General features: G+C 39.9%; 1 protein-coding gene across 1 annotated transcript; it reads left to right on the top strand.

Moving 5' to 3' along the window:
• The first annotated feature begins 1,094 nt into the window (after positions 1-1,094).
• TDO2 (tryptophan 2,3-dioxygenase) lies at positions 1,095-22,393 on the top strand. Its single transcript, XM_082391348.1, has 12 exons — positions 1,095-1,200; positions 1,424-1,529; positions 2,857-2,947; positions 4,895-4,965; positions 5,991-6,118; positions 7,620-7,806; positions 9,078-9,185; positions 17,211-17,322; positions 17,923-17,980; positions 19,335-19,414; positions 19,961-20,051; positions 21,794-22,393. Exons 1-12 carry the CDS (start codon positions 1,166-1,168, stop codon positions 21,945-21,947), a joined length of 1,221 nt encoding a protein of 406 aa, XP_082247474.1. The 5' UTR covers positions 1,095-1,165; the 3' UTR covers positions 21,948-22,393.
• Positions 22,394-24,572: the final 2,179 nt, after the last annotated feature.

Genomic DNA, 24,572 nt, shown 5'->3' on the forward strand with positions numbered 1-24,572 from the left:
TCGCAAATTAGTCAGCCAAGACTAGAAATGAAGCTTCTGACTTCTGATGACAGAAATCGATCACTGTAGACGGTGAGAGAAATAGGAAAAGCTGTCTCTCTGTGTGGTTCTTTGTGCCTCTCAGCGGTGCGTAGGGAGGGGCATGGAGCTTCTGCTCTGTCTCCAGGGACCTCAAAGCAACGGTTTAGAAGTTGGTCCAATAAATACTGTTTTCTAGAAAGAATACTTTCGCACAGACATTGTTTGGAACCCTGGGCACATTATTATCGTTTAAAAATTCTCTGCACTGCATCATAACAGGTGATTTGGCAACATTAGAGCTTGGATGCTGCAGTGCTAACTTTGTGCTCTCAACGCGATGTCACCGTCACCATTTTATTAAACATGTACGTCCACCTAACCAAGCTCATTACATATTGTATCCTGGAAAAAAAAAGAAAAAAGAAGTAAAAATAAAAACTGTCTGCAGACAAAGTGGGATGAGTACCACTGCCTGGTAATCAGGGTGCGACAGGTGACCAGTAAATTAATAATGTGCATTTAAGATCCAATTCAATACAGCAGCCTAACTGCTGCTAATCATTAGATGAGACTCAGGCCAGCAGAACTATGAGGAGGGGATGGAAACGGGGTTTAAGCATGAATCCTGCGTCTGTTACATAACGAATTTCTTTCCCCAGAGCCATTCAAGGTCCGTTTGCGGCTGAGGAGTTGTAAGAACATCCAGATCTGAGACTGAGAGGATAAATATTTGTTCTTCTCATACAGTGTACAAGGTCATCCTCTTACACACTGTAACACCATGCAAATGTGCTCTTGGAACAGAACAGTTAAATCTTTGGGTTGTTCCCTTTGCCTCTTACCGAGCTATTTGCTGCTTGCCACTGTGGATATGAAAGCAGAAGTTGACAAGTCCAATATTGTTAGGCAGAACACTCACACTTCTAGCAAACAAACTGTCCCAAACACAAATCCACTCTAACGTTTACCAAAGTTCAGCTTCTGTTCCAGCTGAAACAAGAGCCTTGGTAAGAGACACAGAGGGGCTGATTGGCTGGGCAGGGTGGGCAGGGTCCATAAAAGGCAGCTGTGGAACATCTGGGGGGCAAAGACATCACCCGGCCAGAGGCAAAGCTCAGGGCTCCTCTGACGGCACGTCTTCACCATGAGTGGGTGCCCATTTTTAGGAAGCAGCTTTGGGTGAGTATTTACCTCTATCCTAAGTATGGGTAAGCTCTTAGGAATGTCAAGTATGAACGCTAATTTCGGAATTTCAAAAGCAAGGGTGAACGCTGTCACCCTTCTTCCCTTGTTTAATAATCTGCTTTGAAAAGTTAGCAGTAAGAGAATTCTCGTCACCCCTATTATTACTTACTGTTCTTTCTCAAGCTCTGTTTTTTTCTTCTCACTTTTTCATCTGCAGATATGCTTTTAAAAACCTCTCTGTACGAGGCAGTGAAGAAGACAAATCACAAATGGGTGTGAATAGAGCCAGTAAAGGGGGACTTATCTATGGGAACTACCTGCAAGTAAGTGGCAGAGTCCTTACAAGGAGTAGCTTTCATTGCTAGGCGCTAGGTGACATTTTCATGTTTGGGTTTTTGTTTGTTTGTTTGTTTTCTCAGTCGCCAAATAGTTTTCTGGACCTAAAGATATCTCTTTTCATACACATGTATGCTTTTTCAAGTTTTGTTAGAACAATTCAGGAGACTCGTATGTGAAGATTCACCTGCCTGACAGAAGTACAATAAAAGCAGAGAATGCAGAATCCAGACCGAGGAGCACATGGGATAAGATAAAGCGCAGATAACTGGCAGTCATTGCACAACTTGTATACCTGAGACCTGGTTACCGAATCCCAGCCTAGATAATTGCAAATGTCGCCAGAAAATTTCCTCTTTTAAATTCTTTATCGTAAACTAGAAATGTTGAAGGCGTATGTTTAGATGAAAGAAAGATGTTACAAAGAGGTATTTGGAGATTATTTTTATCTCTTTTTTTTTTTGGTCGTGCCACGCGGCATGTGGGATCTTAGTTCCCCGACCAGGGATTGAACCCATGCCCCCGAGGTGGAAGCGTGGACTCTTAACCGCTGGACTGCCAAGGAAGTCCCTGGAGATTATTTTTAAGACGTGAAATGATTAGAGGCCTTGATGCCCTTGTTGGTGGGTTTCTAAGGATGAGCTGACAGGCAATGTTAAGATCTTCTTAGAATCGACTCTTTAGGAGAATAAAAGAGCAGCGGACACACAGTAGCCTAAGCAAGCTATGAAGCTTTTATGGCACTTCCTCCAAGAGATGGAAGGGACATGATTTCTCAGTGAGGGTAACAGCATTTGTTATGGTAGATTCCTACCAAATATACTTTCTTCTGAAAAGAATAAAACTCATAAATTCAACTCACTCTTTATGAAGAGACAGTAATTGTTTAAAAGAAAGTAGATTGGCTCCTGAGCATTTGGGATTTGGGGGACTTTTTTCAGTATCGTATTCTATTTATTAAAGTTGGTAAAAATCTAGTTTTGCAATTTCAAAATCAGTCTTTCTTTCTGTAATCTTTTTTCCAGCTTTATCAAGTTATAATTGACATATAACATTGCATAAGTTTAAGGTGCACGCACGTTGATTTGATACACTTATATATGGCAAAGTGATTACAACCAGAGCATTAACTAACACCTGCATAATGTCACATAACAGCCATTTCTTTTTTTTGCAGTGAGAACACTTAATATCTAGTATGTAATGCATTGTCATTAACCATAATCACTAAGCTATACGTTAGATCCACATAACTTATTCATCTTGTAACTGGAAGTTTCTACAAAATCAGTTTTTCTATTTTTTTGCTTAAAGTTGGAAAAAGTTTTGAATGCGCAGGAACTTCAAAGTGAAATAAAAGGAAATAAAATCCATGATGAGCATCTTTTCATCATAACTCATCAAGGTAAGTTGCACACAAGGTTGGATGGTAACTCTTCATAGTAATTTTCCATCAGTGATGAGGAAAGATACCACACTTTGACCTGTAAGACAGCGGAGGACTAAGGAATCACCTTTGTTAGGATGCTTGCGAATACTTTGCTGTCAGATAAATTATCATAGGACCGCCTTTTGTGATTTATAACAGTCTTCTTTCTGCTACCTCCGTGCTTGCTGGATCAGTTAGGACTCTGTCCTAAACCCAAGGGGGCTTTCTATCCCTTGGAATTCACAAAGAATTTGCAAGCTAAGATGTCACTATTTTTCAACTTGGAACGTTAGAAGACATTTTCAAGAAACAAATCTCTCACATTTACTGTAACTTTACATACCCTACAGAGAGCTGGTACTAAACAGGAATGTGAATTTTGTCTAAAATGTGTGTTCCTACTCTCCATACTTCTGACTTCTGGGTAGTGGTTTTTAACGTAGAGTCCTTGACTTTGGAAGTTTAGGAAGTCCCTGAACTCTTTGAAATTTTGTGCAAAATTTCACAAACGTGTCTTTCAGAGGTCTGTGACCCCCAAACCTTTAGATTTCCTCTAAGATTGTTGGTGTCATAATACTGCCCTCTGGCTGACCAGGGCCCAGTGACTCATGCGGGTCAGTGCTGCGTTTCTAGATGTTTCCTTGTCCTATCAATTCTTTGTGCCTTTTCCTCAAATGATTGTTTTCTTCACGGACTGGCTAATATGATCGTCTCCTTTGAGGTAAAAACAATTAAAAATGGAAAATAATGGGGCTAATGTGTTACTTCTCCTGTTTTTTATGTTGACATTTTTATCAGTGGCTCGAAGTCAAAATCAGCAGGGGAGGAATCACCGCAGGGCAGCACACGTTGGGAATCAGAAATTTGTTTCGAATCCCATCTCTACCATTAAAGATGGTGTAACCTCGGTCAGGTTTCTTGACCAGTATTTCTCGCCATTTCCCCGCCTATACAATGGAAAGAATGATTGTTTCTTCTCATGCATAGGGTTGTTGTGAGGATGACATGAGTAACGTGCACTAAGCACTGAGCTCAAGATAGAGCACACAGTCAGCACACAACCAATGGTAGCACCTATCGTCTGATGGGGAGACTTTCCTTCCATCAGAACACGTGGTCAGTGGGTCATGGGACCAGCTACACAAAGTTAAACCTGAAAACGTGACTCACAAACTGATCCAAAAATATTTGGTTTGCTCTTTTTGTCCAAATATGGAAAATAGATTTCTGAAAATCTCCTTAAATGTAATTTAAAGGTATAATTTGATCCCCTTCATTAGAACAGAAGCACAGCCTGTGCCCAAACAGAAGGCACTAACGATCACTAAGATGATTGGTTTCCATGCTCCTCTAATGACTACACTGGCTGCTTAATTCATCTATTCATATAATAATCACCCAGCATTTATCTTATGCCAAACACTGTGCTAGGAACTGAGGGAAACAGATGATTGTGACAGAGTTTCAGCCTGTTCACAGCTTGTCCTCCCCATAGAGTTCAGTCCCTAGAAACAAATACGTTGTCATACGCATTAGGTTAATGAGTATAAGGGTCTCACTCTATAGAAGTTTAGTATCACTTCCACTTCTCCACACACCTGCAGCTTCCACATGGGAAGTTAGATTTAGATTACGTGCTATATCCTCAAAGACATTAACAATATTTTGTTGAGAGAAGTCAATTGGAAAATAACGTAAAGCATATGGATAACACGCCTGGCATATTCAAGCACTCAATAAAAGGAGGCTGTTATAACTTTATCGCTAGTATTTGTTTGTAGCATAAAATGGGGCTATATTGGCCTTTATTGATCTTTAAGTTACATTTTGATTTCTCTTTCAGTGTGTTAACCGTGTCTTTCATATAATTATGGTCAAAAGGCTCCCATCACTTTCCAACTGACAATGATTTTCCCCTCGCAGCTTATGAACTCTGGTTTAAGCAGATCCTCTGGGAATTGGATTCTGTTCGCGAGATCTTTCAGCATGGCCATGTGAGTTGCTATGTCACAATAGTGTTTTCATACTTTTCTTGGAGAATGTAGAAAGTACTATTAATGGGAAAAGTTTAACACCAAATGGTGGAATTATAACTTAACGGGGGAAAAACGTTTGTAGCGGAGAAGAGTTTAGTCACATCTTCCCTGCGTCCTTATCACCTTGCTCCAAGGTTCCTTTCAAATTTTAGTTCCAAGCCCCTTGCTTAGAACTCCATATTTTCCCCTTAAAAAAAAGTTATGATGAACGACGGTGGGTTGCCAGGACAGCTAATGCAGATTCTTTCATCAGGAGGTAGCAGAATTGTATTTCTAATGAACGTTTGCATGGGAAGACAGGAGCAATGGTGAGGAAAGGGAGACGGGGAGAAGGAGGAGGGGAAAGAGGGAGGAGATGATGAGGAGGACCGGGGGGCGGCGAGGACAGAGAGGGGCGCCCCGCGACGCTCCCGCAGCCTCCCTCCCAGCCTGCGTCCTGCCCACACCTTCCTCCGCCCTTGGAGGACACAGGACCCGGCCTTGGGTCCCCCAGCTCGGAGCCCCTGCGCCAAGGGGGCTGGGAGGAGAGAACATCCATCCTCGGACAGTGCCCTGCTCGTACCCGTGAACGCAGACCCCGTCCATCTCAGCGGCAACTCCCGCCTCAGGACGGAGCCCAGGGACCCAGGGGTCTGCTTAACCTGCACGCACGAGTCCCCACGTTCCCTGGACTTTATTCCTTAAAGCAAAACTAACAGAGACATTTGCTAAGGAATCGGTGGGAGTTGTGGTCCAGAATTTACTTAAAACTTGCTTCCGTATAGTTTTCTATTTTTAAAGAAAAAAATGATTTTGAGGTTGCAGGCATTCCTTGTACACAATTCAGAGTTGCTATTAGTTCAATGTCGACCTAAGGCACATTTTAGTGCGAAGGTTCCTCTTTAGAGTAGAGATGGCCTTAACAGGAACACATTGTTGTTTATACCCTATTTAGCGTCTTCCAGAATTGAGGACTGATTACTGCTTCATTTCCTAACCCCCAGGTCAGGGATGAGAGGAACATGCTAAAGGTGGTAACCCGAATGCACCGCGTGGTGGTGATTCTCAAGCTCTTGGTCCAGCAGTTTTCCGTCCTGGAGACCATGACAGCCTTGGACTTCAACGACTTCAGGTGTGCACGTGGCTTTGGCAACACGCAGGGCTTATCCTCCCATTGTGACGGGCTGGACAGAACGTGTGTGTTGTGTTGTGTGACGTTAGGAGCCTGTCCTGCTGACACTTTGTCACTGGGAGCACTTGGGAATCATCACCACATGCATTTAAGCAGCTATTGAAAATGTTTCATCCCTTCCTTTTACGTATGAACATAGCGCGATCCATGAATTTCAGTTCATCGTGTGTGCCCGATTTTTATCCCAAGAGGATTTTAGACAACTTACCAAAATGGCTAAAAAGGCTGATGTAATACACATAACTAAATTTAAATGATTAAAAACTAAAAATAAAAGAGAAACAGGAGTGATATATAAAGAAGCATGTCAGCAAAAGTGTCAGTATAAGTTATGGATTAAACTATAAATTTTATTTTTTTATATTTTTTAATTTTTATTTTATATTGGCGTATAGTTGATTAACAACTATACTCAGGTGTGTTAGTTTCAGATGTACAGCTAAATGATTCACTTATACATATACATGTATCTATTCTTTTTCAACTTCTTTTCCCATTTAGGTTATTACAGAATATTGAACAGTTGAACTATAAATTTTAGAGGTACATTTCCAGGAAGATATCTATCTATCTATCTATGAAATCTTTTTTCATAACCAAAATTTGAGAAGAAATCTTCCTAAGAGCGTCAGGTGCATTTACTGATGGAACAGACAGCGTCTTCTACATATTTGACGATCAAACGAAAAGCGGTAGAATTCCCTTGCAGTATATTTAACAGCTTGAAGCCTTAGTACCAGTTAGACGAAGGAAATCTGTAAGGATGTGAGAGCTATGTGGGGTGGGAGTACTCACACTTTGTGATGCCCTATTTTGTGCTAGGCAACATCCCATTCATTTTACTTGTAGGGTCTCACCACTGCTCATAATAATACTAGGTAGTGAGATTAATGAATTGAACTTTAAAGAGAAATGGAATAATATATTTTTTTTTTGGTCGCATGGCTTGCAGGATTTCCCCCACCAGAGACTGACCCCGGGCCACAGCAGTAAAAGCGCCGAGCCCTAACCACTGGACTGCCAGGGAATTCCCTTGAATAATACTTATAAAGAAGCTTGTAGCACTATTGAATGAAAAATATTGCTCAGTGTTCACCTGGAAAAGCTTAGTATACACACATTCATGTACGTGTCTGCATGTGTATGTATAAGTTTACATGTAAACACACACACATAGATAAACACACACATACATACACATATGACCTTCCACAAACTATACAAACGTCAACTGACAGTGACAGTGACGGCCAGGAGCTCGTCGTCCTGATTTCGGTGAAGTCCAAGTCCTGGTCCAACGCTAGGCAGTTGTGTGTCTGTGTTTGGTGATGTCTGGGAGAGTCACACTGACCACCTTTCCCAACAGAAGAGACCCTTGCGGCGACTGACCTTGACAACCATCTCCTCCCTCCTCTTCGCCCTCCCCCACCTGTTCTCACAGAGAGTACTTATCCCCGGCATCAGGCTTCCAGAGTCTGCAGTTCCGACTGTTAGAAAACAAGATAGGGGTTCTTCAGAGCTTGAGGGTCCCTTACAACAGAAGACACTACCGTGATAACTTCAGGGGAGAAGACAACGAGCTACTGCTGAAGTCCGAGCAGGAAAGGACCCTCCTGCAGCTGGTGGAGGTGTGTGTGCAAAGGCCACTGGGAACGCCTAACTCAGCACAGCTGGTTACTTGAGCTTCTGCGACACCCGGATTTTAAAATTCATATCAAAGTTGGGTCGCATTCATTGTAAATAAGAGAAGAATGATTTTATAGAAATACTTCAGCTGGTAAATTCCACTAATTAAAATATTAAAAGCTCTCTTGAGAACTTCAGAGATATTTATATAATCAATGATATGTTAATATTTAATAACCTCCTTATCTTATTATAACAATCCTTTTAAACATTCTTGCTAAGCAACACTTGATTAGCTGATTTTTAAATTGGGTATGGTTATTTATTGAATCAGCTTTATTTCTTTAAAATATTCCATTATTGAAAAGTTCCACAAGTTGTGTTGAAAATGTTTCTTAATTTGTGTTTCTTAAGTTGTGCTTCTTAATTAAACTAAGTCACTAAGATTCTATCCTTCAGAATTTTTCTGCTTCATATCTTAATTCTGTGTGGGTCTGTAAATGGCCTTAAGGAATTATTAATTTGTTTTTGCATAAGTAAATTATTAAATAAGGATTGTATAGTCTTGATTTCCTTGACAAAGTCTTTCCCTTTGCAAATTAAATTTTTATTTTAGTGAATTATACTCTGCTCACTAATCCCCTGGGCATTGTAAGTGTAGATTTAGGTTAATAAATTATAGGTAATGCTATTTAATGGCTTATAAAGATAGAGAGAGAAAGAATCAGAAAGCTAATTTCAAAACCAAAAATAGGCTAAGTGAGAACCCACAGAGATGCATGGATTCGGTTTTATTTCTAGATTAAAAATCCTGTGGCATCTTAAAATAACTGAGCAGTCAGTTGATTTCAAAGTTGCTAAGTATACGATGTCCCTGCACTTAGAAGAAATCATATCTTATACATGTCATGATTCCTTCAGCTCCTAAGACATAAACTATTTTGAGAATAAACCAGAAGCCCTCATTAAAAGAATGCATAGATATGTTCATAGATTTATAGAAAAAAATTGGGATTTCTGTAATAATGTATTTCTTAATAAAGAGTAAATATCTTTAATGTGATTTCCTTTAAGATTAGGAGAATAAAATATTGCTATTTTATAAATGAAGAAATTGAAGGGAAAGAGAAATATTTACACACACAAAAAACTTAGGATGTATGTTTCTCAAAACCATGAAAATTTTCTGTTTCAAGTTCATAAATGTTTGTTTCAAAGCATTTTACATATTTTAAATTGTACAATGTATTTACTTGAAAAATATTTATTTCAGGCATGGCTGGAAAGAACCCCAGGTTTAGAGCCACATGGATTTAACTTCTGGAGAAAGTTTGAAAACAACATTGTCAAAGGCCTGGATGAAGAATTCACAAGAATTCAGGTATTTGTGAAGCCAAAAGTAAACATAGGTTTGCTACAGGAGGAAGTACTGGGAATTTCATTTTAACCATTTTCTCTTAATCTTTCATTTTCCTTATGTTCTTTTACAAATGCATCTGCTTGGAATAAATTACATGGTTGATTTAATTTTACTGATGTGCAATAAAAATTAAATAAAGAAGTTGATTGTAGGCAAGACTTTGAATAGATGAGACTAATAGACCTTTCTCATTTTTATTGAAAATATCATGTTATGACCAGTTCTAGACAGAAGTGGGCTCACAGAGGACCAGTGATCCAATACACTAAGCCATATAACTTTCCTTCACTCTGATGTGTCTGCTGAGTTCTTCCTGTTGGCTCTCAGACAATGTCAAGTTTCTCTCAGTTAAAAAAAAATATTATAGATTCCTCAATTTCCCTCACGTTATGGACCCCATATCCTTTCTTCACGACCAAATTTCTTGAAAGAGTTGTTTCAATTCTACACCTTGAGAGGCTGTGCCATGAGGTGTTTAAAGCAGGAACCTGATGTCACAGTCATGGGTCAAGTCCCCCCATCCCTGCTTGGTGACCGTGTGCCATTGAACCCCTCCTGCTACCTAATCTCTCTTTGCTTCACTCCCTTCATTGGCAAAATGGAAAATACGAGTATCTACCTCATAGGATTACTGTGAACATTACATGAGATTCACATTTGCAGAGTATTTAGAACAGCAGTCAGCATAGTTATTTCTTTTTCTCCATCTAATTCTCGACCCGGTTCAGTCTGCCTTCCTTCCCGTCATTCACAAATGGCCACCGGTACCTAAATCCCATGGCCATTTTTATCTCCATTTTACTTCATTTCCTACTGGCTTTACTACTAATGACTACTTACACTTTCTTGAACATTTTCCCCCATGGTTTTGGTATCAACATTCTGCCTTCAGCTAGTTTTCTGACCCTTGTTTCTCTGTCTCCTTTTCACAAGGATGGGCTCAGATCCCTTGCATTCCCTCTCTGTCCTCTTCCACCAGTGAACTCATTTATATCCACGGATTCAGCATCTGCTAAGACACCAGTAATTCTCAACTGTTTATCTCTAGCTTAGTTAGCTCCTTGAATTTCCTTTTTTTCTTTCTTTTTTAAAAAATATTTATTTGGCTGCTTCAGGTCTTAGTTGGGGCAGGATCTTTTGTTGCGGGGGGTGGGCTCTTCCTTGAGGTGCACGGGCTTCTCTCTAGTTGTGGCTCCCGGGCTCCAAAGTGCATGGGCTCAGTAGTTGTGGTGCAGGGGCTTAGTTGCCCCACGGCATGGGGGATCTTAGTTCCCTGACCAGGGATCAAACCCACATCCCCTGCATTGGAAGGCGGATTCTATTTTATTTTATTTTTTACTTTTAATTTTTTTTACTTTTTATTTTTTTAACATCTTTATTGGAGTATAATTGCTTTACATTGTTGTGTTAGTTTCTGCTGTATAACAAAGTGACTCAGCTATACATATACATATGTCCCCATATCCCCTCCCTCTTGCATCTCCCTCCCACCCTCCCTATCCCACCCCTCTAGGCCGAGCTGATCTCCCTGTGCTATGCAGCTACTTCCCACTAGCTATCTATTTTACATTTGGTAGTGTATATATGTCCATGCCACTCTCTCATTTCATCCCAGCTTACCCTTGCCCCTCCCCATGTCCTCAAGTCCATTCTCTACATCTGCCTCTTTATCCCTGTCCTGCCCCTAGGTTCCTCAGAACCATTTTGTTTGTAGATTCCATGTATATGGGTATTTGTTTTTCTCTTTCTGACTTATTTCACTCTGTATGACAGAATCTAGGTCCATCCACCTCACTACAAATAACTCAATTTCGTTTCTTTTTATGGCTGAGTAATATTCCATTGTACATATGTGCCACATCTTCTGTATCCATTCATCTATCGATGGACACTTAGGTTGCTTCCATATCCTGGCTATTGTAAATAGAGCTGCAATGAACATTGTGGTACATGGCACTTTTTGAATTATGGTTTTCTCAGGGTATATGCCCGGTAGTGGGATTGCTGGGACATATGGTAACTCTATTTTTAGTTTTTTAATGAACCTCCATACTGTTCTCCATAGTGGCTGTATCAATTTACATTCCCACCAACAGTGCAAGAGGGTTCCCTTTTCTCCACACCCTCTCCAGCATTTATTGTTTGTAGATTTTCGATGATGGCCATTTGACCGGTGTGAGGTTGATACCTCATTGTGGTTTTGATTTGCATTTCTCTAATGATTAGTGATGTTGAGCATCCTTTCATGTGTGTGTTGGCAATCTGTATATCTTCTTTGGAGAAATGTCTATTTAGGTCTTTTGCCCATTTTTGGATTGGGTTTTTTGATTTTTTGATATTGCGCTGCATGAGCTGCTTGTATATTTTGGAGATTAATCCTTTGCCAGTTGCTTCAATTGCAAATATTTTCCCCCATTCTGAGGGTTGTCTTTTTGTCTTGTTTATGGTTACCTTTGCTGTGCAAAAGCTTTTAAGTTTCATTAGGTCTCATTTTTTTTTGTTTGTTTTTATTTCCATTTCTCTAGGAGGTGGGTTAAAAAGGATCTTGCTGTGATTTATGTCATAGAGTGTTCTGCCTATGTTTTCCTCTAAGAGTTTTATAGTGTCTGGCCTTACATTTAGGTCTTTAATCCATTTGGAGTTTATTTTTGTGTATGGTGTTGGGGAGTATTCAAATTTCATTCTTTTACATGTAGCTGTCCAGTTTTCCCAGCACCACTTATTGAAGAGGGTGTCTTTTCTCCATTGTATATTCTTGCCTCCTTTATCAAAGGTGACCATACGTGCATGGGTTTATCTCTGGGCTTTCTATCCTGATCCATTGATCTATATTTTTGTATTTGTGCCAGTACCATACTGTCTTGATGACTGTAGCTTTGTAATATAATCTGAGTCCAGGAGCCTGATTCCTGCAGCTCCATTTTTCTTTCTCAAGATTGCTTTGACTATTTGGGGTCTTGTGTGTTTCCATCCAAATTGTGAAATTTTTTGTTCTAGTTCTGTGAAAAATGCCATTGGTGTTTTGATAGGGATTGCATTAAATCTGTAGATTGCTTTGGGTAGTAGAGTCATTTTCACAATGTTGATTCTTCCAATCCAAGAACATGGTATATCTCTCCATCTGTTTGTGTCATCTTTAATTTCTTTCATCAGTGTCCTAAGTTTTCTGCAAACAGGTCTTTTGTCTCCTTAGGTAGGTTTATTCCTAGGTATTTTATTCTTTTTGTTGCAGTGGTAAATGGGAGTGTTTCCTTAATTTCTCTTTCAGATTTTTCATCATTAGTGTTTAGGAATGCCAGAGATTTCTGTTAGTTTTGTATCCTGCTGCTTTACCAAATACATTGATTAGCTCTAGTAGTTTTCTGGTAGCATCTTTAGGATTCTCTATGTATAGTATCATGTCACTGCAAACAGTGACAGTTTTACTTCTTTACAATTTGGATTCCTTTCATTTCTTTTTCTTCTCTGTTTGCTGTGGCTAAAACTTTCAAAATTATGTTGAATAATAGCGGTGAGAGTGGGCAACCTTGTCTTGTTCCTGATTTTAGTGGAAATGGTTTCAGTTTTTCACCATTGAGAATGATGTTGGCTGTGGGTTTGTCATATATGGCCTTTATTATGTTGAGGTAAGTTCCCTCTATGCCTACTTTCTGGAGGATTTTTTAATATAAATGGGTGTTGAATTTTTTCGAAAGCTTTTTCTGCATCTATTGAGATGATTATATGGTTTTTCCCCTTCAATTTGTTAATATGTATCACATTGATTGACTTGCATATATTGAAGAATCCTTGCATTCCTGGAATAAACCCTAGTTGATCGTGGTGCATGATCCTTTTATGTGCTGTTGGATTCTGTTTGCTAGTATTTTGTTGAGGATTTTTGTATCTATGTTCATCAGTGATATTGGCCTGTAGTTTTCTTTTTCTGGGACATCTTTGTCTTGTTTTGGTATCAGGGTGATGGTGGCCTCTTAGAATGAGTGTGGGAGTGTTCCTCCCTTTGCTATATTTTGGAAGAGTTTGAGAAGGATAGGTGTTAGCTCTTCTCTAAATGTTTGATAGAATTCGCCTGTGAAGCCATCTGGTCCTGGACTTTTGTTTGTTGGGAGATTTTTAATCACAGTTTCAATTTCAGTGCTTGTGATTGGTCTGTTTATATTTTCTATTTCTTCCTGGTTCAGTTTCGGAAGGTTGTACTTTTCTAAGAATTTGTCCCTTTCTTCCAGAAATTGTCCATTTTATTGGCATATAGTTGCTTGTAGTATTTTCTGATGCTGCTTTATATTTCTTCAGTGTCAGTTGTTACTATTCCTTTTTCATTTCTAATTCTATTGATTTGAGTCTTCTCCCTTTTTTTCTTGATGAGTCTGGCTAATGGCTTATCAATTTTGTTTATCTTCTCAAAGAACCAGCTTTTAGTTTTATTGATCTTAGCTATTGCTTCCTTCATTTCTTTTTCATTTATTTCTGATCTGATTTTTGTGATTTCTTTCCTTCTGCTAACTTTGGGGTTTTTTTGTTCTTCTTTCTCTAATTGCTTTAGGATAAGGTTAGGTTGTTTATTTGAGATGTTTCTTGTTTATTGAGGTAGGATTGTATTGCTATAAACTTCCCTCTTAGAACTGTTTTTGCGGCATCCCATAGGTTTTGGGTTGTTGTATTTTCATTGTCATTTGTTTCTAGGTATTTTTTGATTTCCTCTTTGATTTCTTCAGTGATCTCTTGGTTATTTAGTAGTGTATTGTTTAGCCTCCATGTGTTTGTATTTTTTAGATTTTTTTTCCTGTAATTGATATCTACTCTCATAGCGTTGTGGTCGGAAAAGATACTTGATACGATTTCAATTTTCTTAAATTTACCAAGGCTTGATTTGTGACCCCAGATATGATCTATTCTGGAGAATGTTCCATGAGCACTTGAGAAGAAAGTGTATTCTGTTGTTTTTGGATGGAATGTCCTATAAATATCAATTAAGTCCATCTTGTTTAATGTATCATTTAAAGCTTGTGTTTCCTTATTTATTTTCATTTTGGATGATCTGTCCATTGGTGAAAGTGGGGTGTTAAAGTCCCCTACTATGATTGTGTTACTGTCGATTTCCCCTTTTATGGCTGTTAGTATTTGCCTTATGTATTGAGGTGCTCCTATGTTGGGTGCATAAATATTTACAATTGTTCTATCTTCTTCTTGGATTGATCCCTTGATCATTTTGTAGTGTCCTTCTTTGTCTCTTGTAATTGTCTTTATTTTAAAGTCTATTTTGCCTGATATGAGACTTGCTACTCCAGCTTTCTTTTGATTTCCATTTGCATGGAATATCTTTCTCCATCCCCTCACTTTCCGTCTCTATGTGTACCTAGGTCTGAAGTGGGTCTCTTGTAGACAGCATATATATGGGTCTTGTTTTTGTATCCATTCAGCCAGTCTATGTCTTTTGGTTGGAGCATTTAATCCATTTACTTTTAAGGTAATTATTAATATGTATGTTCCTATTACCATTTTCTTAATTGTTTTGGGTTTGTTTTTGTAGGTCTTTTCCTTCTCTTTTGTTTCCTGCCTAGAGAAATTCCTTTAGCGTTTGTTGTAAAGCTCGTTTGGTGGTGCTGAATTCTCTTAGCTTTTGCTTGTCTGTAGAGGTTTTAATTTCTCCATCAAATCTGAATGAGCGATCCTTGCTGGGTAGAGTAATCTTTGTTGTAGGTTTTTCCCTTTCATCACTTTAAAGATGTCCTGCCACACCCTTCTGGCTTGCAGAGTTTCTGTTGAAAGATCAGCTGTTAACCTTATGGGGATTCCCTTGTATGTTATTTGTTGCTTTTCCCTTGCTGCTTTTAATATTTTTTCTTTGTATTTAATTTTTGATAGTTTGATTAATATGTGTCTTGGTGTATTTCTCCTTCACTTTATCCTGTATGGGACTCTCTGTGCTTCCTGGACTTTATTAAGTATTTTCTTTCCCATATTAGGGAAGTTTTTAGCTATAATCTCTTCAGATATTTCCTCAGTCCCTTTCTTTTTCTCTTCTTCTGGGACCCCTATAATTTGAATGTTGGTGCATTTAATGTTATCCCAGATGTCTTGAGACTCTCCTCAATTCTTTTCATTCTTTTTTCTTTTTTCTGCTCTGTGGTAGTTATTTCCACTATTTTATCTTCCAGGTCACTTATCCGTTCTTCTGCCTCAGTTATTCTGCTATTGATTCCTTCTAGAGAATTTTTCGTTTCATTCATTGTATTGTTCATTGTTATTTGTTTGCTTTTTAGCTCTCCTAGGTCCTTGTTAAATGTTTCTTGTATTTTCTCCATTTTATTTCCAAGATTTTGGATCATCTTTACTATCATTACTCTGAATTCTTTTTCAGGTAGATTGCTTATTTCCTCTTCATTGTTTGGTCTGGTGGGTTTTTACCTTGCTCCTTCATCTGCTGTGTTGTTCTCTGTCTTTTCATTTTGCTTAACTTACTGTGTTTGAGATCTCCTCTTCGCAGGCTGCAGGTTCAGAGTTCCCGTTGTTTTTGGTGTCTGCCCCCAGTGGCTAAGGTTGGTTAGGTGGGTTGTGTAGGTTTCCCAGTGGAGGGGACTAGTGCCTGTGTTCTGGTGGATGAGGCTGGATCTTTTCTTTTTGGTGGGCAGGGCTGTGTCCAGTGGTGTGTTTTGAGGTGTCTGTGAACTTATTATGATTTTAGGCAAGGCTGGGCATGTTATAATTTAACCTTCTAGAAACGTTGTTTTTCCATCTTTATTTGTTTCTCCATACCTCCTTTTTTATTCTCTGTGGCTTCCTTAGGCTTCCGAAAATGCATCAAGCATCCACTGCATAGAGGTCTGATTTTCTCCTGTTGTAATTCACTTTCTTGCAGATTGGCTCTGTTAGGTCACTCTTCTGACGCTCAGCAAGGCTGCTGACCGGTCCAGTCAGCAGCTCATTTTCCCTGTTGTGTTAGTTTCTGGAATGGCCAGCCTCGGGGAAGGGATGTGTTAATTTCTTCTTTCTTGTAGCCATCCACAGGTGGAACAGGGTGGAAGGCAGATTCTTAACCACTGGATCATCAGGGAAGTCCTGCTCCTTGAATTTCAGATTCGATCCTTCTACCCCAGATAACACTTTCCCTGTCTTCAGGTCTTGGTTCAAGGACAACTTCTGTGGGATGGTCTTTCCCAACTTCTCTGCTACTATAAGTTATTATGGACAACACTGCCCCTTTACACCACTGCCTATGGTTGTAATTTAACTTTTTTCAGTGTTTCAGTCTCACCAGATAGGGATCAAGGGACTCAATTTTGCTCATGATTTTTATCTCTATCACATTAGCCTGACATTTACTGAATAAATCAATAATCAACTGGCTATAGTGTGCACACACATTCTTACTGCACAGTGTGGTTGTTCTGATAAAGTGAAGACAATTGGGAAAATGGATTTTTGCTCCAGCCCAAGTAACTGAGTTGTAAGTAGTGCATGTGTTGTAAGCAGGAAAATAAGAATTTCCTTAAACAAATCAATAGATACCAAATGAAAAAAAAAAAAATAACAGTGGAAAATATCTAAGGAATTGTATTTACAGAATATTGCACTGAAGATAGAATTTCAGTAGAATTAGTAGTATCTCTGACTAGGAATTCTTAATTTTTCCTAAGTGGAATGACTTTACTGCCTGTATTAAATAATTGCTGTCTAAAATTAGACCATTATTGACCACTTGTAGTTACCTCCAGCTTTGCCCATCTGAGTCCATTTCTCTTGATATTTATGAAGAGAGTATTTGGGTTTAACAAATCATTTAAACTTAAACAAAAGTATAGAACCAGTGGTATGAGGAAGGTCCTGTCTCATAAGCAGGAATTTCCAAGCTGCAGTATTAGTTGATATAGTACATATCCTAAGTGCACCCTTTCTGCACCCAGCTAGTTTTTTCTCACAAGCAATGTTTTCTAAAATAAGGATCTCTTCTCTCTTGGGAATGTTAATGCAGTATTTTCCCCAAAGGCCAAGGAAGAGTCAGAGGAAAAGGAGGAACAAAAGGCTGAATTTCAGAAGCAGAAAGAGGTGTTGCTATCCTTATTTGATGAGAAACGCCATGAGCATCTCCTTAGTAAAGGTAGGCATTTCTATTCCGAGGATCCTTCCCCTGAAACGTAAGACCGTGAGATCAAAAAGTCAAACCTTACTTGGGGGGAAGAAATGCACACTGATATTTCCACTCATAGGAACAAGGGATTTTTCATTTGTCGTGGAAGTTAAGTATTTTCTATACCAGGTTTTTCTTTTTTCTTAAGTGACTTAAAATATATTTAATAAACCTTATTTTATAATTCTAAAATTTATTTGAAGTGTTTCCAATAAGGTATTCATAAATGATACAGGAACTGAGTATTTAGGAAAAGAAAAAAGGTCAAGTCCTTTTGCATGTGGCTGTTTATTGCTTGATTTCTAACCCTGCCTATTTAAAGGTTTTGAGAATTTAAAGTATGTGTACATATATATGTATATATATTTAAATTTGTCTTTTAAAATCTAATATTAAAATAATGTTTTAAATGATAGTTTTCCAAATTCAAGCTAAGGGATAAAATATTTAAACGAACATTCACATTCTTTTCTAAAAACATGTGACACAATTATTTAAGGTGATGATTGCCAAATGAACATGAGTGCCTTAAATTACCTATTAAATTAAAACTTGCTATGTGTCTTGCAGGAGAGAGACGGCTATCATACAAAGCACTTCAGGGGGCCTTGATGATATACTTTTACAGGTAAAAGCAAATCAAAAGAGGAGAATTAAGGCATACAGCATGATTGTTTTACTTATTTATTTTTGGGATTTTTTTGGCTGTGCCGCACGGCTCGTGGGATCTTAGTTCCCCTACCAGGGGTGGAAGCCGTACCCCTGGTAGTGAAAGCACTGAGTCCTAACCGCTGGACCGCCAGGGAATTCCCAAAAGAGGTGAATTAGAAGTAAAAATGGAGGAGTAGATATAGATAATAAATCCAGTATAAAGCTTATACATTGCAATCATAGTTTTAAAAAATCATTTAGATTTGGGGGAGGGGAAGCTTAGAAAATAATCGTGAAGTCTCATGAGGTTTTTCTTTATTTCAAATAGTAAGAGTCCAATTTTATTCCTGTGGTGGGTAAAAAAAAATAAAAATACACACAAATTAATCAATATCCTTTTCATTAAATTCTGCAAAGTGTTATGTGACATTAAGTGTCCTAAGGACCCAAAGTTTAATCTGTCTCAGAAACTCAGCCATGAAATGGGTTCTGTCACTTAATGATGTTGTTATTCCTGTTTTGTAAAATGAAAAAGAATGAAGTGAAGACACCTTATAAACTGCTGTTCTGCTTGTTCAGCAATTTCAAGTCCAACTGTCTTCACCATCCGGTGTCTGGGACATCCACGTCCTGTCCTCCTAGCCACGTGGGTGAATGGCCCGTCTTTGTGTTTCATAGATTAAATGTGTCAGAGCAATAGATGGCACACTAGTAAAAAGCTAAAAAAAAAAAAAATCTGTGTTTACTGCCTGTCTTACTTACTTGGATTTATTTTTTAATCCTCTCCCATCTATTTTTCAGAATGGCAGCATAAAAAACCCTTCTGTTTTCCTCAACTGTTAGTAAGCATATGCTGTTCAGGCTTATGTATCCTCGGCAGAAAATGCACTGAGAGAGTTGGGGGCTTAGATGCAAAAGGAAACACATATATCAGAGGGAACTGTTACAAGCACTCTTTGTTTTCACGTTTTAACATCTTTGCCTGGAAGAAGTTTCTGACTGTTATCGGCTAGAAAACCCGAGATGGTGTCCGTGTCTGCCTTTTATGAGAAGGGTTGTGAGGTGCGGCTCCGGCTGGTCACTTCCCGTCTATCGAGGAATGTTCTAGACTCTTACACACGTGCTGCAACATGAGTGGTGTTAACCCCTTTTCGGAGATGAGGAAACTAAGCCTGGGAGAGAGATCAGAGCTGTCACAGCTCCTAAGAGGCAAAAGGGATGCTTGTTTCAGGCCCAACAGATGGTAGAATGTGTGTTCTTCCTGACACACTGGACTTGCCTGAACACTTTTTATTATTATTATTATTATTATTATTATTTTTCTTCGCCAGGGAAGAGCCCAGGTTCCAGGTCCCTTTCCAGCTGCTGACCTCCCTCATGGACGTGGACTCGCTCATGACCAAGTGGAGATGTAAGTCCCCCCGGCCCCCCCAGAGCCGCTCCCTCCCCGGCACCCTCCCCTCCTCCACGGCTGTGTACCGGGGGTTGGGCTCCGCTCTCAGGGCCGACCCGCCCGGGGCGCACGGCAGGTACCGGTGCCCAGCGCTCACGGTTCCTGGGTGGGCCCAGGAAGACGCTGTGTTTGATAATCAGAAGAAACAAGTAAGCTTTGGGTCGAAGCAAGTGTCGCCTGTAATAGCAACGTGCTCATCCTGGCGTCAGCACAACTTGAAAGTATAATTTCAGTAGCTGGGGTTCATGGAGGAAAGGCCCCACGAGGACACGAGTAGCGAGGGCTCACGTAAGTCGCAGGGCCTCCGTCCACGGCGTCCGAGGGCTGAACGCAAGGGTGGACGGACGCCCCGCGCAGCCTGGACCGGGCGGGGCGCCGGGCGACCGCCCCGCAGCCTCATGCGCTCACACCCGAACCTCCCACGGGCTGAGGGGTGAGGGCAGGCGAGGATCGTTACCGACCCTGCCCTGGGCGCACGGGGAGCTAACGCGTGTGTCTGTCTAGACAACCACGTGTGCGTGGTGCACCGGCTGTTGGGGAGCAAGGCGGGCACCGGCGGGTCCTCGGGGTACCAGTACCTGCGCTCCACGGTGAGGTAAGCCGGGCGTCCCTCCTCATCTCGGGCACCCACCGGCGCCTTTTTCTCCACGGAGATGCGCCTTACCTGGGAAAAGTCACTTAGGCTCGCTCCTGTCTGGACTGCCCGCACTCCACGTATCCTTAGATCAAGGGACCCTGTGGGAGCCTTCGGAGGTCACTGCAAGCACCCTTAGTTCTGGAAATTCATCACTGCGTCCTCGGATGCGAGGGCGCGGGGCACCAATGTCCGCATGACCCGGGAGGGCAGGAACCAGGTAACCCACGAAGCGTTTCCAACTTACTCTGGCTCAGGTCTGGGCTAGACTAAAATGGGTATCATTGACTCCGCCAAAGTCCTCCTGGCCAGATGAATGACACAGCTGAAAGTAGGTCCTTGTTTGCTGACAGGACTCTAGTTTATAGGATAAAAACTACTCCCGTGTGCTCCAGAGTGCCTTTATCATATTGTTTACAAGGAAAGAAAGCAACATTTACTGAGCACTTCAACCATGCTAGAGAGATTTCTAGGGCATTCATGGTCTTACTCTATTTAGTATTCACAGTAGTATAGACAGATGGATATATAGATAGACACATCTGAACACTAGGAAACTTACAGAGCCCCGTGGGAAAGGAGACTCGAGAATAAATTAGATGTTCACATTTAGTCTCCAAAATTCTTTTTTTTAAATTTTATTGAAGTATAGTTGATTTACAATGTTGTGTTAATTTCTGCTGTACAGCAAAGTGACTCCAAAATTCTTTATAATTCACTATTTTCATCCCTACTCTTACTACCTGATTGACTAAGTTATAAAACACACAGTTTCTATTTTCATCATTTGTAGAGATTTTCACTTTCCCTGGGAATAAACGCTAGACTGAATGATTCACAAAAGTTATTGCTTTGAATTTTCACAGTCATTACACGTTTTCTCTTTTGCTGAGAATAAATTTTGTAAGCAGCATGAAACTGTAAACGATTGTGCAACACGAGCACAGCCATTGGGGTGGTGGGAACAGTGAACACAAACAACATTCCTGGTGTGTCATTTTCTCATTAAATCTTCACAAAGGCCTGGTTAGAGGAAGGGAGTGTAGTTTTTATTTTACGGAGTTAGAAACCAAAACACGGAGCCTTAGACAACTTGCCCAAGGTCACATGAGTTGCAAATGACAGAGCAAAATTTGAACCCAAATTTGACTTCAAAGACAACTGTTCTTCTGCTATAAAACTGCAAGTTAAAATAGTTGACTAACAAACACATGGCAATTTTAAATGTGAAAATCACTCTTATAGACATTTATTATAAATCTAAGATGGCATTTCAATTTATTCATGCACTCACGTCACTTACCTGGCAGCAACTTAACGGGTGGGAAATATTTTCTGATGAACAACTAGGAATTCTGTGTGCTTTCAATTTATAATTTTGCATCCTGTCCTTTAAAAGTCAGAAACAAGAACACACCCTTATCTTTATGAAGGTAGCATGGCAATAATAAAGCTCTAGGTTTTAATCTGGACCAGCCTGGTCCGGACCACTGAAACACGTAATATGGTTTTATGGGCATGAACCTTGGATATGGAATAAAAATGAAGCAATCTTAATACTAATACTCTTTGATACACACAACATGGAACATATAATATAATACTGAATACTAATGATTTATGGCAAAATATCATTATTTGAGAAATTTAAAAATCTTTCATGTCAGTAAGTCTAAAACATCTGTATATATGTGTTTCTCCAGTGACAGGTACAAGGTGTTTGTAGATTTATTTAATCTCTCAACATATCTGGTTCCCCGACACTGGATACCGAAGATGAACCCAATTATCCATAAGTTCCTTTACACAGCTGAATACTGTGACAGCTCTTACTTCAGCAGTGATGAATCAGATTAAAATCATCTGCAAAAATTTATGAAGAACATTGATTTCTCAGTCTGTGGTCTTTTTTTCATTGTCTATGAATTTTCATGACTATGCAGAGTCCTAATGTAATATATGTTTATACATATATATAGCATATATAGCACTGTAGCTCTGATTCAATCCTAAAAATAATTTTATTACCTCATGTTTGTGATGATATCAGACTCAACAGTAAGATAAGAAATTCAGTTGCATTGTAGCATTGTACCTAGGGTGTTTTCCTATTAGAGACAATGTCCCTGTGTTTACCTTAATGTAACCATTTAATGTAATAATTTTCTCAGTTTCATACCTTATAAGCTTGTAAACTTCAGCTATTTCAAATATTTTATGCAATAAAATGTGTCATTCTGTACAAAGATGTGTTCAATCAAAACGTTTTGTAAATAGTAAATAAAATTTAGTCTTTTGACATACACTGTTTTGGAAACATTGTTTGTATTTGTTAGGACTCTTGGTGACCAAGGACAGAAATCTATCGGAAACTTACCTGCAGGGGGTTTATCGGGAAGTTTCTCCCGAAGCTTCCAGAAGTGAGAGAGGCTTGGGGAGCTTGGAGGCACAGGGATGGGTCCAGCTCCTGGAGAACACCATTCCCCAAACCTTGGAGGACCTCTGTCTCATCTCTTCTTCTCTGTAGGCGCTGGCCTCGCTCTGCCCCGTGGGCACCGGCTCCATCCTCAGGCTGTGTCCCTCTTCCTGCACCTCTGGACTCTCCCCAGCCCCAAGGCACGTGTCTGGCAGCCAGAGCCCACCCTAGCGCACCGCAGAATTGAGGTAGCGGGCAGTGTTCTTTCCAGAGGAAAGGAGAGGTGAACAGATGAAGCAATGACCCGGTTCATTTGGCATAAAATGGGTTAGACCAAGAGTTTAGATCACACAGGAGTTCCATTCTTCTTTTTCTAGCTCAGTCTGTCAATACCAGTGAAATGCCTGTTATGAGGGGAGTACAAAATATTATCAAAGAAATCTGGAATGTGCAGCCAACTTGACCTAGGGTGCTTATCTATGGCAAGCAGTAGGTTCTTGATGGAAGTGAACTATTCTTTGGTCTCAATTACAATTTTCTTGTAAGGATCATATTGTCTAGTTTGTCTCTACATTATTTACATATACCTGCTTTTGTCTCCATGGCGTGTGTGTGTGTGTGTGTGTGCAGGTACAGGTACATGGTACCAGATGGTGGTTAAGCTGAAAAATCCAGAGACAAGTAACGTGGCCAATGACACTCCCTTTGAAATAAGTCGGCAAGTTTGAGATCAAATGCATCTATTAATTATCTACTTTGGTCCAAACAACCAGTTTAATCCCCATTTTCCTCTCTATGTATCGGGGATAAAATACTTATAATCTTTGCTTTTTCTCATGAAGTAATGAAGAAATATGTTAATGGATATTCCGTCCATCAAGATACCTTGGAATCCTGGAATAAGTGCTATTTGTCAAGGCTTATTCGTTTAATAGACTAAATGATCTGATTTAGTTATTCTTATCTCTGTTTCTTGGTATGACCAGGTTATATAGTTGTAGTTTTTTTCAAATGATGTATCACTAATTCTTACGTAAATGTCAAAACCACTCATAATGCCAGTTAGTACTCTTGCCCCATTTATACTTGCTTCTAGTGCCTACAACCCGCTTTCAATAATTCTTAAATGAATCATGAAATCGCTGTAAGGCTAATTTAGTATTTACTCTGAGATCCCAGTGAAATCACATCCAGGAACATCTTGGTAATTTTCATTATGACTCTTAATTATCATGTGCAGATTTCATTGCTCTCCGCCCGGCCTCACTGGCGAACATCCAGCAGCTGGCCAGGGCGGGAGCCCAACACACGCCCACGTGGAACAGCAGTGGGTGAGGCTGAGAAGGCAGGAAGCGGCCTCTTTGGGAAAAGCTCCTTTAGAAAAGTTGATATGTTATCTTTTAGGCACTGGGAGCCCCTGAATGGGCTAAAACAGAGGGATAACATGAAAAGGGTGTCTTTTAGAAATGTAAACCCCGGGGACACAGAGTAGATGGATTATCAATCCATCCATCACAAACACCTGGGGGGGCTGACAAAACAGTTTCCAAGTCCTCAGGTGGTTCCTGGTCTGGGGGCCGTACTCGAGAAGCCCCAGACTGAGGGACACGGGGTCTGGCGGGTCGACTCCTGAGCAGTGGGGGTCAGAGATGCTAAAGAACATGCGTCGAGTGAAGGATGGAGAAAGGAATGGAGAGCAGGTGGGTGATTAGGTGATGGGTCCTCAGGCGTAGCTGACCTGATGGAACATCTAAGATTTCCCTCAATTTCATTGACTGGGTTATTACATAATGCCGATTACATAATGCTGTTACCCAAAATAGAGACTCTAGGAGATGCGGGAGTTTGTTGTTGTTTTTTAGGTGTTTCATTGCTGTTGTTTTGTTTTTTTGAGGAGGGGAAGGAGATGGTTTGCAGACACTGAAGTTAAGATGTCTATGGAGAAAACCAAAAATTAAATATATGGATTTGGAGCTGAGAAAACTCTTGTGTGAATGTAAACCACATGAACACTGTGTTCACAAAATGTAAGCCATACACATGGACAGAGTCTTCTTAACCCAAAG

The sequence above is a fragment of the Balaenoptera borealis genome (assembly GCF_965194805.1).
Source record: "Balaenoptera borealis genome assembly, chromosome: 4".
NCBI lineage: Eukaryota > Metazoa > Chordata > Mammalia > Artiodactyla > Balaenopteridae > Balaenoptera > Balaenoptera borealis.

Excerpts from the sequence above, each read along its gene's own strand:
- TDO2 (XM_082391348.1), top strand. The coding sequence starts at position 1,166 with ATGAGTGGGTGCCCATTTTTAGGAAGCAGCTTTGG. Across the intron at positions 1,530-2,856 it reads TCTATGGGAACTACCTGCAA|TTGGAAAAAGTTTTGAATGC; the intron begins GTAAGTGGCAGA and ends TTTTGCTTAAAG. Across the intron at positions 17,323-17,922 it reads TGAGCATCTCCTTAGTAAAG|GAGAGAGACGGCTATCATAC; the intron begins GTAGGCATTTCT and ends TGTGTCTTGCAG.